Source organism: Pelmatolapia mariae, linkage group LG18 (assembly GCF_036321145.2).
Source record: "Pelmatolapia mariae isolate MD_Pm_ZW linkage group LG18, Pm_UMD_F_2, whole genome shotgun sequence".
NCBI classification, from domain to species: domain Eukaryota; kingdom Metazoa; phylum Chordata; class Actinopteri; order Cichliformes; family Cichlidae; genus Pelmatolapia; species Pelmatolapia mariae.
This window is the reverse complement of record NC_086243.1, coordinates 24,323,761-24,339,583: the sequence shown is the minus strand read 5'-3', so window position 1 is coordinate 24,339,583 and position 15,823 is coordinate 24,323,761. Positions and strand designations below refer to the sequence as shown.

The 15,823-nt window shown below is 38.5% G+C and overlaps 1 protein-coding gene across 1 annotated transcript in view; it reads right to left on the bottom strand.

The window, feature by feature from the left end:
• LOC134616671 (collagen alpha-1(XI) chain-like) overlaps window positions 1-15,823 on the bottom strand; it is an 80,791-nt gene that overhangs the window by 33,525 nt on the left and 31,443 nt on the right. The window contains exons 12-34 of the mRNA XM_063461610.1: window positions 15,128-15,202; window positions 14,669-14,752; window positions 12,666-12,722; window positions 12,183-12,236; window positions 12,046-12,099; window positions 11,619-11,672; window positions 11,452-11,505; window positions 10,684-10,737; window positions 10,533-10,577; window positions 9,741-9,794; window positions 9,606-9,650; window positions 8,575-8,628; window positions 7,458-7,502; window positions 7,214-7,267; window positions 7,074-7,118; window positions 6,374-6,427; window positions 6,236-6,280; window positions 5,269-5,322; window positions 5,063-5,170; window positions 3,992-4,045; window positions 1,660-1,713; window positions 471-515; window positions 157-210 (exon numbers count right to left, since the gene is read on the bottom strand). Of these exons, the coding sequence (XP_063317680.1) occupies window positions 157-210; window positions 471-515; window positions 1,660-1,713; window positions 3,992-4,045; window positions 5,063-5,170; window positions 5,269-5,322; window positions 6,236-6,280; window positions 6,374-6,427; window positions 7,074-7,118; window positions 7,214-7,267; window positions 7,458-7,502; window positions 8,575-8,628; window positions 9,606-9,650; window positions 9,741-9,794; window positions 10,533-10,577; window positions 10,684-10,737; window positions 11,452-11,505; window positions 11,619-11,672; window positions 12,046-12,099; window positions 12,183-12,236; window positions 12,666-12,722; window positions 14,669-14,752; window positions 15,128-15,202 (1,296 nt within the window). The remainder of the gene's footprint in view (window positions 1-156; window positions 211-470; window positions 516-1,659; window positions 1,714-3,991; window positions 4,046-5,062; window positions 5,171-5,268; window positions 5,323-6,235; window positions 6,281-6,373; window positions 6,428-7,073; window positions 7,119-7,213; window positions 7,268-7,457; window positions 7,503-8,574; window positions 8,629-9,605; window positions 9,651-9,740; window positions 9,795-10,532; window positions 10,578-10,683; window positions 10,738-11,451; window positions 11,506-11,618; window positions 11,673-12,045; window positions 12,100-12,182; window positions 12,237-12,665; window positions 12,723-14,668; window positions 14,753-15,127; window positions 15,203-15,823) is intronic.

Sequence of the window (15,823 nt, the reverse complement as noted above, 5' to 3'; positions counted from 1 at the left end):
ATAACTTATGTATAATACGTGAGCACAGTAACATGTATTTCACATAGCAGCTGTACCAAACTACTGATTTTAATCATGCTCCATACAAAAACATAAACATAAAGATATATTAGATATCAGTGAAACTGCCATTAAAAACCTGAAATGGGCACTTACCTTAGCACCCGGCTTTCCTGTTGGTCCTCTAGCACCACGGCCACCGCGTGGACCCTAAATTCATTAAATATATTTACAGAAATAATAAGTTCAGTTTTAGAAAGCGTAAAACAATAAGAAGCAAATCCTGAGAATAATTTTATTTAAGGGCAATTGCCATCCCTGCCCCTCTCTAAAATTCTCTACCCACTCCATATCTTTTTCAGAAAACAAAAAACACATAAACCCTTTAAAGGATGAGATTTTCATTTAAACACAATAAATCATTTATGTGGAGAGCTCGGGCTGAGCTGGCAGACAGATGAATTGCCTACCGTTGGGCCACGTTGCCCTCTAGGGCCAGATTTGCCAGCAATTCCCTGAAAACGGAAAAACAAAAGTTTTGATTTAGGACAAAAATCACGCATCACCTAATGTAATACTTCTTAATATCCTTTTTGGGAAGTTTTAGCTGAGCCATCATCAGACAGAAGCAATTGTTCCAGGAGTTTGAGTCAGGGATGAAACAGCATTTTAGGACAAAAATAAATAATCAAATTGATGCTGTAAGTGGTTACCTATAGGCACTCGACAGTTTGAACTACCTGTCAGTTCTAGCATGCTGGGGCCAAGCATGTCTGCTTCTCAATGTCTGTATGAGCGCACAGGCGAGTTTGTCTTGTCAATAATAACCAGCATCATTCTGAAACCCTCACTCTCATCCCTTTGGCTCAAACACTCACTAGTTTCATTCACACAGCTGAATATAGTTGTCAATCCTCCATGAAGACCTACAGTACATCTTTACAGCAGCCTTCTGAGTACGGCCTTTGTAGCGCGACAGAGTTAGTGTTGAAAGCCTGCACTGAGCCTTGACCTCAAACACATTCCAACAGCTTTGTTATAAAATAGGATGACAGTCCTCACTGATCCTGTGGCTAAAAGAAAGTAAATCCCTATAAGGGTCAAAATCAGACCCTTTGGTAGGCTAGGTTCAGTTATTGTGCAAATGTACTGTTTATAAGGTTGGGGAAACCTGCAGTCACCTGAGACTGAAGAAGTCAATTGGATGTCCAGATGTCCAGTTGAACAGAATAAACCTTTTGGGATTTACTCACCTGGATGATTGAGCATGCATCAAGTCAAAATCAGAAGGCTCTTACAGCAGCAGATTGATTGTTTTGGAAGCTGATGCTCATGTACATATTTTTGCCGTGTAGTTCAAACAGACATTAATAGGTCACATCAGCATTCAACAACAAGTGGCCTTTTTGGTACTTTGAACAAGTTGCAGAGTTAATTTGAGTGTATGCAATCACAGTATACTGTTTGGAATCAAGTTGGGATTTTTTTAAACACACACAGTAGAGTAGGCAGATCTATTTATTTGTTTTCTACCAGATCCAAGCTTGCAGTGTCAAAGTTTAATCGTATGTGTCTCCTTTTAAGATGTAACATGTCCCTTTATCACTAGGAAAGCTGAGTGACTCTGTATGCATGTATTTAATGATTTTTTTTCCTCACCCTTGCTCCTTTCTCGCCGTTTGCCCCAGTGAATCCAGGAAAGCCATTGGAGCCCTGCAGGGCAAGTAGAGAAAAAAAGTCAGAGAGAGGGACTGAGTGAGCAAAAGGAGAAATACATTCACATATTCGAGAGCATAAAATAACACTCTGCCCTGTAACAATGTCAGTGAGACTATAGAAGAAGTAGCAGCAGTCCTTTTGCACTTTACTGAACAGGGCTAATTAATAAGAAACTGTACAGTCCTTCCACGTAAAAGACTAACTTGCCAGCCGATTCATATCACCGGGTGTGCAGTTTATAGTTTGTCATCCCCTTAGAAAAATGAACACCTTCTTTTTAAGGCATCAAAAGAACTCAGTCACTTTGACACTTTCTGACACACAGACAGACAGACAAAGGTGTTGTTAGGTTGTTAGCAAAGTGTCTAGTGAGGAGGAAGATAAAACTGGCAGAGTGAGTAAATAAAGACAAAGAAAACGGAAACGGTGGATTCCCTTTGTTACCCATCAGCAATTTAGTTAGTGGACTTTTGCAGGCTGTGCTGTCTGATAATGAGAATGGTGCCAGTCAAACAAATACTAGGAGGGTAATCACTGTTGGATGAATTAACAGGAGTACCAAGCAGCTTACCAATATAGCTTCCCTTCATGCAGAATTAGGCAGCATAATTATATGTTCAACCGATTTAAGTTAAACATTTCTCTGACCCAGCTGTGCACCAAGGTCACGGGCATATATGGGTGTGTTGAGTTTAAAACGCTCTCTGATGCACAATATGATGCACTATGCGGTATCCATAGTGCTCATTATTGCACACATGCATATGTATACAAGGAATAATTCTGTGCAGTATAGGCAAGGGCGCCACAACAGGGCAGCGTGGGCAGAAACGCAAGAAGTAAACAGCTCAACATTGTGGAGACAGCAGGAAAGGTACATCTATGCTGCTTAATTTGTTTTTCACAGAGGTGCAGTTATGGTAAACTGAAAGGAGAGCTAATACTGGACAAGCACGACTTGCACCATGGAGATAAGACAGCCTACTGAAGCTCTTGCAAATGGCATCCAGAATTAACAGTGTGGGAAAGCTGTTAACAGAGAGTGATGGGGTGCAGCAGCCAAAAACACAGCCATTGGAGGGATTCATGCACAGGCTGATTGAGGGGGATAAAGGCTGTTAATGGGCCAAGACTTTGACCCTGAACATACTCCTGAGGACAATTTGACATTTTATAACACTGTTGATACTCTGCAATGGAAACATGGGACGAGCAGGTTCTGTCTCATACACCACATGATCTATTTTGGGAAAAGAATTTACTTTTTGGGAACTATGGAAGTCCAAAAAGGTCTGTTGGGTTCCTGATAGATATATATTTAAAAAAATCTTTAGAAAATATTTAGTCTATGTATTTGAAAAGTCAGGATGTCTTTATCATCCCTTCAAAAAATTATGTTTGATTACAGTGAAAGAGATTAGTGTTTACAAATATTTGTTGGTTTTGCTATGATTACTAGCACTGATTAACCTTTACTGTACTCTGTCTATTACACAATTGTAAAGTGGCAAATCTTGAAAAGCTCCATTCTAGTTAGCATAGGCAGTAAATGATTTAAAAAAGTAAATATAAATTACTGAAATATACAGTTTAGAAATGTAACCCTCTCAAATTTTTTTGTAGCTTATTCAATTTGAGGAATATCCACAGCTCACATTTTGCTGACATTAACAGAGCAGTTCCTAAATGGATGCTCTAAGACAAGTTGTATCTGACCCATCGTATCAGTGCGAGGGTGTCAGTGCTGACAGCAGCAGAGAGGAACCAGCTGCAGCAGCACATTGTGATAGTGGTGCCGTGGCACAATGGTCAGCTGTTGGAGTATTCCTGGATTTTAAGGAGGGAGGACAGCTGATGACTACAGCAGGTGACCGTGCCAGTTACGGCTTCTAAAAGAGGCCTGGAGAGTGTACAGTAGGTGTCTGCTTGGATTTGTGTTTATGAATGTGTTAGTCATCAGGTTTTTGAAAGGCACGTGGTAAGAGGTTTAGATATGGGTCAGTGCTGATCAGCCAACAAAATGTTGTGAAGTCATAGAGAAAATCAATATAGATTTCTGTACATTCATATATGTAAACACATGGAGTTTGTGCACAGACACACAAATACAAATAGCTTGATACTGAAGCAGAATAGTGAGTAAACACAGTGACAGTCATGCTGTGTTGTCAACCATCTACACTGCCCTTGACCAAGACACTGAACACCTACAGCTGGAAATTATCTTCAGTATTGGATAAAAAGGGAAAATATATGTATTCTAGTCACACACCTTTGGCCCTTGTCTTCCAGGGTAACCAGGCAATCCAGGAACTCCAAGTTTTCCCTAAAAAAAGAAGAAAAAACAACATAAAGGGAATCAATTGACATTTACAGACACTGGCAGTCAGACCTGTAAACGTGATTGAAATTCACAGAAGCATTGTAAAATATAAAATTTTATTTCTGGCGTGTGAAGGTTTTCAACCCCACATTTATGAAACTGACATCATCCATGCAGAGGCTTTTCTGCTAATTGTGAATTCACTTTGGTCCAATTTGGCCATCTCGGATGGCGTATGGTCATTAAGAATTACACAGAATCTGATGCAACTATCCCACATGCTTTTAAAATAAGGTCAACTCTTGTATGTGTACACTAATTTGAGTATGAATCCAATATATCTGATTTTGATGCTGGTAATATGTACTAATCTTGAGCAATTTAGGAAGAAGATGTCAGTTAAAATGAAATGTGTTGTTATGCAGAACCAAAAGGAGCACTAATAGGATAATTAATAAAAAGATTTTTTGTACCTAATCAAATTAAACTTCCAAATTTAAAATAAATGACTGAAATATCTTTAAGATAACTTTATAATATTTACAGATAAGCTCTTGATCACGTTTATTACTGTATTTTTCATTAGAATATGGCTAGAATAAAAGAGTGATCACTGCCCACCTACTTTAGGATACACAACTGTGATGTAGATCTTGTTATAGTTATAGTCTAGTTATAGTGTTATTTACCTGTTATGTCAATAACAGTGTGTTAGACTAAAGTATGACGTAAGAAACTGTGACAAGATGACAGCTCCATGAAGAAAGTTAGCTACACGTGGAAATAAAAATAGGACTGTTCTAGTGCTGAAGACAGGTGGCTGCAAAGTAATTTTAAAAGTCTGAAGACTGGATAATAAAGTATTTATGTATTATGTGTTATAATGAAAAGTTATAAAATTGCACTCGCACAACTTTATCTTACACAGTTATAGATGAACTTCAACTTCAGCACAACAAAAAACATTAAACAGGAATCTGAGATTTTATATTTCAGTTCCTGTAGGTATCGGCTCTTTACCTTCTCTCCAGCTGACCCCATAGGGCCAGACTCCCCAGTGGGTCCTGACTTTCCCTTAGGACCCTCAGGGCCATCCTCTCCTCTGGACCCTACTACGCCATTTTCACCCTAAAGACAGCCAAAACAAAAGTAAAAAATGTTTTTAATTGTCCTGTCAGACTCTGTAACTGCAAACCTCAGCTGTCATTTTGGAGATGATGGTTTACCTTGTCACCTTTGAGCCCCATGTCACCTTTAAATCCTGGAAATCCATCTTCTCCCTAAAGACAAACGACGCCAAGCACTCATGTTTAAAACTAAGAGTTTAAGAGACAAAATTGATCAAATATAATATATCATATGACAGCTAAGCTATGTTAGCCATAAGTAGCTAAGATATGTATAGTGAAAAAACCCCACTTAGCTTTGTTTGCTATTTAAGTGACAAAATCACAGTGATAGTTTACCACAAAAGGCTTTGTGTACTGTGAAAGTTACATATTCAAGACTGTCAGGGCTCTATAAGAAAGATTTATAGTGACATCTAGTGGTCATTTAAATGAAGCATTCACACAGGGAGTTTTGAAGTTCTTTTGCTGACACCTGGTGGTTCAAGTTGAGAAAGCAGTTTTCAACATTTTGTCGTTTTTATTCTTTGCTTCCGCTACTGATGTCAGTATTCACAGATATCACGATGCATGAAACCACTAAACCAAATACTAATAAATCACAACTAAGTCAAATCGTAACTTTGCATGGGTAAAAAGAGCTATGCCACTGGATTTTATTAAGGCAGAAGCATGAAAGTAGATGATGTTCTAAGAACATGCTATGAATTTTAAAGTGATGGGAAAATGGGATTTAATAATCTGACAAAAGACCCTAAAACTTACACAGAGCGAGCAATGGGATAAGTTCAACCAATGCAATCTCAGGAAAGAATGGAAACAGATCCATCTGCACTGAGACCGCTCTACAAAGCAGCCTCATTCTAGTTTAATGTTCCACACTCCATTACAGCTCAGTGGCACGAGGGTTTAACTGCCAGTGTGATGGGCCTTTAAGAGTTTTTCCACTTGCTGGATTCAAAGAAAGCCTCATTTGGGAAGAAATTACTACTCTGATGGGTCCATTTTCAACAGAATGACATCTGTCAACAAGGGTGGGTAAAAAGGAGGCTGGAGCAGTGTTTACCTTTTCTCCTTTGTCACCTTTAAGGCCTCTAATTCCCTCAGCACCCTGAAAAAAGTGAAAAAAAAAAAGAAGTTTAGGGAAAATTTTAGGGAAACTTTTCATGGCAGAGTGGTATTGTATGTCTGCAATGGCACGTACTTTCACACCGCGAGGCCCAGGGTAGCCGATGGATCCCATAGGACCTGGATGACCCTAAAGATTTAAAAAGATAAAACAGGAATAAAATGAGAAAATTCTGTAACTCTGTAGATATTTAGGTTAATAAATAAAAGCTAACAATGCTAATTTGACAGGATAGGAAAGAAAAGACATTTCACAAGCTAAACTGCAAATTGCATATAATAGCACAATTTCAATATTAACACTGATAATGCCGTTTTATTAACATATTACACTATTATTAATACTAATAAAGAATAGTAATACTGTATCTTTTATTCAGTCTTTTATTCAGTTTTTATCATACTATCTAAAATGAGAGTATTTAGTGTTTAAAAATCCATGAAATAATACTGTAAAACCTCTTTACTCACTCAAAAAAAACTCTGTGTATGTTAATGCCAGCTTACTGTGGTTTGTAACACAGGACACAGTGACTAATCACAAGCCACTATGTGTGGGTCTGGTATTTTCAGAGGCAATTTACCTGATAGCATCTGAATTGCCTGCCTACATTTAACCTTGAGGCGCACTATGCAGACTAAACTGCATCTGACAAGACTGCCAGACCTCCCCCCACCCCTTCCTTTGTTGTGCTACTTTTGATACATTTTAGGAACAGCTGTAATGAGACACTTCTCTGTAACACCAAATTAGCACCAACTTGCATCATACTTACAGCTGCTCCTTTCTCGCCTGGAGGACCCTCTTTGCCTGGGTGACCCTACGGAAGGAAGTTTAGAGATTTACAACAGTTGGTCTTTAGGATTTTGTCAAGATGACAGAAAAAATGAAAAAGCAATCAGATGTGTTACTCACAGGAGGACCATCGGCACCAGCTAGGCCATGCAGACCTTGCTTCCCTTGAGGTCCCTACAAAGAGAAAGGAAACAGATAGAAAGAGAAACAGATCGAGGGGGAGATACAGACACACAGATAGCTACTTTCAGAGAGGCGAGTAAGGCCTATAGCTCAGCAGTATGTCTGCAAAATCACTTAAGAGGTCCTGACTGAAACATTTGCAGTTGTGGGGGAGGACTAAGAGGGAACTGGCTTTACTTACTTTTTCACCAGGAGGCCCGATTGGACCTTGAGGACCAATAAGACCCTGAAAGGTAATGCAGATCATATTTAAGAAGGCTTAAATGATGTGGGAAAAGAAATGATTCATTTTGAATAAAAACAAACGCCTAATATGTCCATTTGGGGAAACATATACCCTATTTTATGGTGTGCTATGCGTCACTTGCTTGGTTGTAACAGATTTGCTTTTTTCCCTTTCATTATTCCAATCATTTTACCTTTTCCAACAAGTTCAGACCTATTCATTCAGCTCTACAAATGGTTTATTATTTTCTGCAGTGATTTTAAGCCACACTTCTTGGAGACTTCTTCACAATTCAACCAGCAAAGAATAAAATGTTAATAGCAGTTTTTCTTAGAAGCAAGCTGTGTTATTTTTCAAGGGGCCAATGCTTTCGCTGGAAGGCATCAGTTTGACTTTAGCCAGGTATTAACTAAAAAGAAAGAGTTATTTATTCAACCTGTACACCATCAGGACAGGTTCCTACTAATACTTTCCAAGAGAATGACGTCATCCTGTTCAGGCTGCAAGTGTCAGCAGGACTGAAAATCTTACCTGGCAATGGCCATTTAGCCCTGGATAAAATATCGGGAGCACTGTTTTGTATTAAATATGACTCAATAATGGAATATTTTTCACCAACTGGACATTGTAATTAGGTTAAGTTCTGTCAAATGAGTACAACATGTCCAATCTCAACTGGACACAAGAGATGCTCTTTTTTGTGGAAGTAACAAAACAGTGTTATTGGAAATCCTTCACTCTTCCTCAGTGTGAGTTTTCTGACAGAATTACAGCAGCTAAAGAAATGAACGTCATATAGGGGGAAGCGAGAGGAAGGAAAAGAAAAAAACACATCTATGGACTTTTGATTGAAAAAGCAGAGGTGCAACTGATCATTTGAGGTCATCGGGTTCCCTGCTGCACAGTGGATATGGCAGAGAGAGGACAGAGCATTAAAAGGAAGGGAGCAAAAGGAGGATGAGAGAGAAAAAAAGGAGACAGTTGGAGAAGCAGTCAGAGAGACTGACTGATCAGTAAGGTTTTAAATAAAGAGACAGATATAGAAAACAAGAGAGCAAAGAAAAAAACTTACATTTGGACCAGGCATACCCTGTTGCCCAGGAGGCCCTGCCTCTCCTTGTGGACCCTGCATTTAAGAAAGAAAACAAAAATGAAGTTGCAAATATCTCCAGTGATCTCAATTAATGCATTTTTTTTCCAACTGTGTGCTTTGTTACGCACGACTATCAATGGAAGAATAACATTACTCCAGGGGAAATTGGATACTTCAGACTGAAAACAGTCAAACAACAATCTGATTCACTCAAAGTACGAGATGGAGAAAGTGATGAGGTATAAGACTAATCGGAATGGTGATGAGTTGTTTGGCATTTCTGTTGGGATTCAGTGTGTCACAACGCAAACACATAAAAAACAAAAGAAGAGACCCATGTGAAATTTACTCCAGCTGTTACAACAAACAAAATAAAGAGGCTCTATTCACAGTGTTCCAGGTTCCCTGACAGTGCATTTAAATAGATTCACTCACTGTTCTTATGTTCCTCCGGTAAAAGGTGCTCTAAAAACACCCATATGGTGGAGAATTTTGTGTGTGCCATAATTGTTTAGAAACCCTCATGGAAGTCCTATCGTAGTGGTAATTTCAGGTTTCTTGTTTTTTGGAATGTTGAGCTCAACACCAACTTTCAAGACGTTAATGAGAAACACACTGAATGGCTATTGTTCTATACTCCTCTTCAGCTGGTTGTTTCTTTGCCTTGCTGACTCAGTGACCACAGACAGTATGTGGGCTTGTTTCACTGTCTTGACCATTGATCTGCAAACCTCACTCACACATCCCACTGAGACCCTACAGGAAGATAAATCCATGATGGGACCATTGACATACAGACTTTTCCATTTAAACCCTAAAGTATGGCAGAAAATCTGAGGAGCATGATTTGACTATTATCTGATGACTAAAAGGGCCTGATTCCTGTTAGAGTAAACAGGGGTTAAAAGCCAATGACATGTTATACAGCAGAAAAAGAAAAAAAAACTTAAACTGCTTAGTTGGTCCTGTACATATTCATTGATCTTTAATATGAAGAAAACATTTCTTACCATATTTCCTTTAGGACCAGGTTGCCCATCAAGACCAGGAAGACCCTAAAGAGATCAGTTTTTGATGTTGTTTAAGAAGAAACAGGACACGATAAACAGTTTGAAGATTAAGTGATGAGGATTTACTATACTTACACGCTGTCCTGCGGGGCCAGAAGACCCTCTGGGGCCAAGCAAACCTCTAGGACCCTGTATTTTAAGACAAATATAAGCTGAAGAAAACTGTATAAACTAATGCATAAACACAAAGTTCTTATACTGATTGTTTATTTGTTTGCTTTTGCATTTCCGGTGTATCTGTGCAGATTAAATGCTTAAATTATGGCATCAATGTTCTACGACTTCCCACACATGTGAAATGCTGACCTCATGTGGTCATCTATGAAAACTGCTGCACAGAATACGCATGAGAGCAATTTCTCATGTCAAAAGCCTAAAATTATACACTTAGAATCAGCGCACTTAGTCTTTCATCTTATTGACAGTGGATGATGAAATTCTGCACAACTGGCCCTTTAAAAAGATTGTGCTATTTTTGGGTATACCAGGGAGCAAACTATTTCTATTGCAACTCTATGCTCCATTTGAAGAGCACTGGGCAGAATATGTCAGTTTCTGGAAAGTAATGACTGAAAAACACATTCATGGTCCTATTTTCTGATCTGTTATGCAAAGCCTTTCTGCCTTGGCAAGGTCGAGAATGCAATGGTAATGGTCCTTCCCAGAGAGGAATGTCATTATAGCTAAAGTACAGAGAGGAGTGCAGAGCTATAGGTTTATATCAGTTAAAAAAGAAAAGAAAAGAAGAAAGTTGATGAATGAGGCCTGTGGTAGTATGAAAATTGAGCACATGGTTATATTTTCAGCAAATTCTGATGTTTGACATGGTGGTTTAATCTTGTTTTAACAGCTAATAAATGCACTTACCATCTCTCCAGCCACACCTCTCTGTCCAACCTGGCCATCTTCACCCTTTTGTCAAAAAAGAAAATAGTAGATTACTAACAGATGTTATGAAATTTTGAAGAAAAATGTCAACATGACTAGCTAGATTTTGGATAAAGTGCTAGAGTCTTACTCTTGGGCCATCTTCTCCTGGGGGTCCTGGAGGACCTGTCGAGCCCTGTTCTCCCTGGGGAAAACAATCACAGAAGAGCGATATCAAAAACATTAGGATGTTAAGGTCAAGAAAGAATCTCTGTAACTAAGAAAAAAAAAAAGAAATAATCCTTTAATTAAAAAGGCGTAACACGAGCCAAAAATTGAGAAAACACAGAAAATGCTGTAAAAAAAAATCAGCAACAAAACTGCCTTTAATCTACAGTAAGCACGGTTACCACAACTGGCATGGACCTATATGGTTTGCACTATTTATATACTGTTAAGGGATTGGCCTTGTAATTACTTAGTATAGGATAAGACATGAAACCCTGTCTAGAAATACCTCTCTGTGATCTTTGTCCTTTCTTTCTGGGCTCTCCATATAGCCCACGTTACACAAACACTAAAATCAGCAGTCTTCATCTACCACCAGGCCGGGTTAAAGTCAGCCCAAGTGGTTTTTGAGTTAACCCCGTCTTTCATAACTGGGTCAAACGCCCTAATGAGTTCCACTGGTTCAGAAGTTATGTCTGTCAGCACTGGGGTGCACATGACTTGGATGGAGTGGCCTTTAAATGACAAATCAGCACTGATGTGTCGTTCAAGGGCAATAAGTGTTTGGGCCTAAAGATGACTTTGGGACTCTGGGATTTTTATTTTTGGAGCCAGATATAAGTCTTCTGTGATGTCTGTCCTCTGACTTTATGCATTTAACAAGAGACAGATTTGCTCCTTTGATACTTACTCTATGTCCCTTCTCTCCGGGAAGACCAGGGAGACCATCAAAACCTCGATCGCCCTGAAAAAGCACGGCAAGAATTGGTAAGGCGTATCAGTCAGCATGGCAGGTATCACTTTGAAGACACAGCGAACCCCAAACAATGCTTCAAACGTAGCCCGTATCCAGTTTACCTTGGCTCCCGCTTCTCCTGGCATTCCTCTTGCACCGTCAGCTCCATTTCGACCCTGGAGAACATGCAGATATCACGTAAAGTTCTACAGAAATCTTATTCGAAAAATATTCAGTTACTGCGGATATTTGCTGAAAATAAAAAAAGTGATGATGCTTTAAAATTTTTAACTACTTCATGCTTAAATAAACACAACTTTGAGTTTAAACACAGACAATTATTGGGTGCAGCTGAATTATTTGAAATGGAGCCATGCCTGAAACGAAACAGACTGTTCTCTCTGGAAACTGTATGTGCTGTTCATATTTTATTAAATATGAGGAATTTAAACATAGTCTTCTATTGTAATGCAACATTGTTCTGGAGAAGATTAACCATTAAAAACTTGACAGTATAGAGACCTAAGACCTTAGGGAAAGTACTCTTACCCTTTTTCCTGATTTTCCTGGTGAACCAGTTGAGCCTTGTAGACCTCTGGGTCCCTATGGAAAAGATATATAAATATTTCAATCAAGCAATAACAAAATTAAAGAAAAGATAATATAACAAAGCATTTTCATCCTACCTGTGGCCCAGTATCACCACTGTCACCTTTAAGTCCAGGAGCACCAGGTCCTCCCTATTTAGAATGAAAAATAAAAAATACAGATACAAAAACACACACCAAGATTGTTTTAGTGAATGAACACATCTTCAATGATGCCAGACATTTTGTCATTTCATTATTTCACTGGGAAATCAGTATAATCCAGGTTGGAATGGAAACTAATGTGGATGTAAACACACAAAATGTAACATCTGGATGACAGCACTGGTCGTATCCAAGACACAACCAAGACATAAAAAAATCACAAGCAAGTCATTTGCAATAATTTAAAATGGATAAAGATGGTGGTAGTGTGTGGGTATGAGTGAGTGGATACATTATCGGCGAGTGTGGAAGGAAGCAATAAAGGATTTAAGGAGAATGGTAGACAATAAGAAGTTCAAATTATTGATTGTATTTCTCAAGCTTAAAATGTGCAAATGTGTGTTAAACAGCACTTACCACAGGCCCAGATCTTCCTGCCATGCCCACTGGCCCTGGAGGACCTCTCATTGTCAGCTGTGGATCAGACAGAAGCAACCTATAAACAGCTTGTCACCAACTGCAGAGGCACTCTTGCATCCACATCTGTCTATTTATCTATCTAGAAGAGCTTGAAGTGCTTTTTTTCAAATATTTATATTGAATCGGCTTTGCATGCAAAAAAATACCTGTACTAAAACGTGAATTTATCTTGGCACCATAACAGTTCTGCAACTATTAAAGAAAACGCTAATAAGAACTCTTTCTTTTAGCCTCTGTCGGACATGGAACCTTACAGAGTGCAAACTTTACTTTGTTCTTGTTCATGGTTTGCCACTCGGCTCATGGTTGACCACAGGATTGTACTGCCAAAAATGATGTCTGGAGTTTATTTGCAGTGTGACTACTGAATGAAATAAATTGCTAATTTAAAGAATGCTAACTATACTAGTATGCTATACCAAGACTGAATCATCGAAATTTGTTAACTTATGTGTATTTTCAGGAAAACAACTAAATACAGAAGCACTGAAGAGCACTTCACGTTTAAGAATCGGCCCTGAATAATTACAGTTTGTGAAAATAATTCACGCTCAGAACAGCCTTTTTGTTTATTTCCTCCATCAGACCAAACCTTTGGCATAATAGACAAATATAGAAAGGTGACAAGTGCTTTCTAGACATTACTAAACTCCAGTGTTGGTAGCCCTCCAACTCCACAGAATGTGTTAATATATACTATTTGTGCAATACTTAATGAACTCCATGTGTTCAACCTGTTTTTCAACAGTGTTATGGTTGTCTGGATCCCTGAGTGGGTGTGAACATCTGTGCTGGATTTATATACTACCAAACATGACACAGCTCCATATCTTGGAGTTCAGGTGACGATGAATAGGATTTATGAATAATGATTCCTTCTGGTATTATTTACTATAATTTCTGTTATTTAATGGTCATTTTCAGGTTAGTGATTTCATATTAGGGATTCTACTAGAATAGGTCTAAAGGCTTAAAATCAGATGAGATCAGGTTAAGCCTGACCCAAACTCCCAACGCTCCAAACTACATCTGCCTTATGTCAAAGCTCATCCCCATAAACAGATACATAACTATAAAAATATGATGGTCTACATGATGTGACTGTATCAGTTCTATGTAACCTACTTCTGTCATCCTTGAAAACATACCGTTTGCCACAACAGTCAGTGCCCTTCCAGTTGACCCGTACATGCGCCTATAAGCTACTTCATTCACAATATCAACCAATCAAGGTGTGATTGGAGAACAGACTTTCACATTTAACAAAATTATTGGACTAACTGTTTAGCTATTACAGCAATTTTTATACATAGTACCCTATTTTCAGATGCTCAAAAATAACTAAAAATAATAAAATGATTATAAATACAAGGAATGTTTTTAATTTTTGAATGAAAATCCTTCATTCAATTCCAAAGTCTAGAATCAGTGAAGTAAGTTAGTAAAGTCTAGACGGCATGGACATCACTAAATACTTCACCCTTGAGACACTCTGCAACTCTGCTAGGTCTTCACTGCAGCTGCTCCTTGTTTATGGGTCTTTCTGCCTCCAATTCTCTTTTTAGTAACTACGAATGATGCTCTATTGTGCTGAGATCAGGTGACTGACTTAGTAAATGAAGAATATTTCATTTCTTTGCTTAGAGAAACTCTTGGACTGCTTTTGCAGGATACTTTGGGTCATATTTGGTCTGTGCAGAGGCTTTAGCCCTGTACATTTCAGTATTCATCTTACTACTTCTATCAGCAGTGACATCATCAAAAATCACTACTAGCCAAGAAGCAGTGGCAGCCGCGGCAAAGTTTGCTATAACTTTGTCTCCATCATGTTGGCTAGATGGTGCAGTATGTCAAAGATCATAAGCTTTTCCTTTCCTTCTAAATATTTTTTTCAAGTTAATTTTAGTAACTCTGGGCTCATATTTACCAATGATACTCACCCTAGCCTGAGACAGAATGGCTTGAGCCTGAGCTTCCTGGGCTGTAATCACAGGTCCTTTGTGTGCTTCACCACCTGCGCGGAACTGTTAGCCACAAAAGGAAGAAATCGACATGATTAAAAACAAACTGACTTATGTTGTTTTTACAGTGTGACACGTCCAATGGTCATCCCCGGTGAGTGTGTTCAAATCTGCACTGTGTTCTGGTAAAACTTCTTACACACACCACAGTCAAATATCTGTCGCCTAGCCTTTATGGCCTCAGTCACTGGTTCTACTCCATTGCACTGGCTGACATTTACAAGGTAAGTGATTTGTAACCCAAAGAAAATAAGGCTGCAATCCTTTGGCCTACTGGTGATGCAATGAGGTAAACTTACTAAATGGAGCAAGTTCACAGGCTAGTGCCTGAGATGAAAGGAGTGCAATATGACCAGCTCTGAAAGCAGTAAGACTTACTGGAAGCATCAGAATTGTCCCTGAAGGCCCAGGAACACCATCTGAACCAGGAATACCAGGACGCCCAGGAGAGCCCTGGAGAACCACAGGAGAAAGGAGAAATCAACAATCAAGCTAAAGTAACAGAATAACAATTAACTGCAAAACTGTAATTCAAAAGATTTTAATATACAGGAGTCCAGTTAACTAACACCCCCCAAATTATTGAATTCAAATCAGCCAGTGCTTCAGTTAACGTGTAAGCAAGCATGTAACATTGTTATGAATAATTAATATGTGGTTAAGATAAGATATGCAGTACTTTACTTATCCCAAAGTTAATCCCATATACCGAAGGGGCTGAAGCGAAGTCCAAATAATAATAAGAAAAAACTCCTAATAAATAACATCTGCAATAATTACAAGGCAGAAACTAAAGAAATCTCTGTTCACAGTAAACCCCTGTTTATCTCCAACAATCACTTCAAAGTCTTTTTTCTGCATTGTTGTTCTTTATTCTGAAAACGAAAACTGACTAATCCTACTAAGATTAATTCAACCACAACTAAAGTATTTATTTATTATTATCACTGACTTTACCAAGACTAAATATCCACAGTCGTGGCCTTGAGAGGAAATAAGGCTCATTAAATTAGAGGGATTTAAAATTTCTTCATTGAATGAAAAATGGAGAGTGTTTTGCTAATCTTAAAGTTC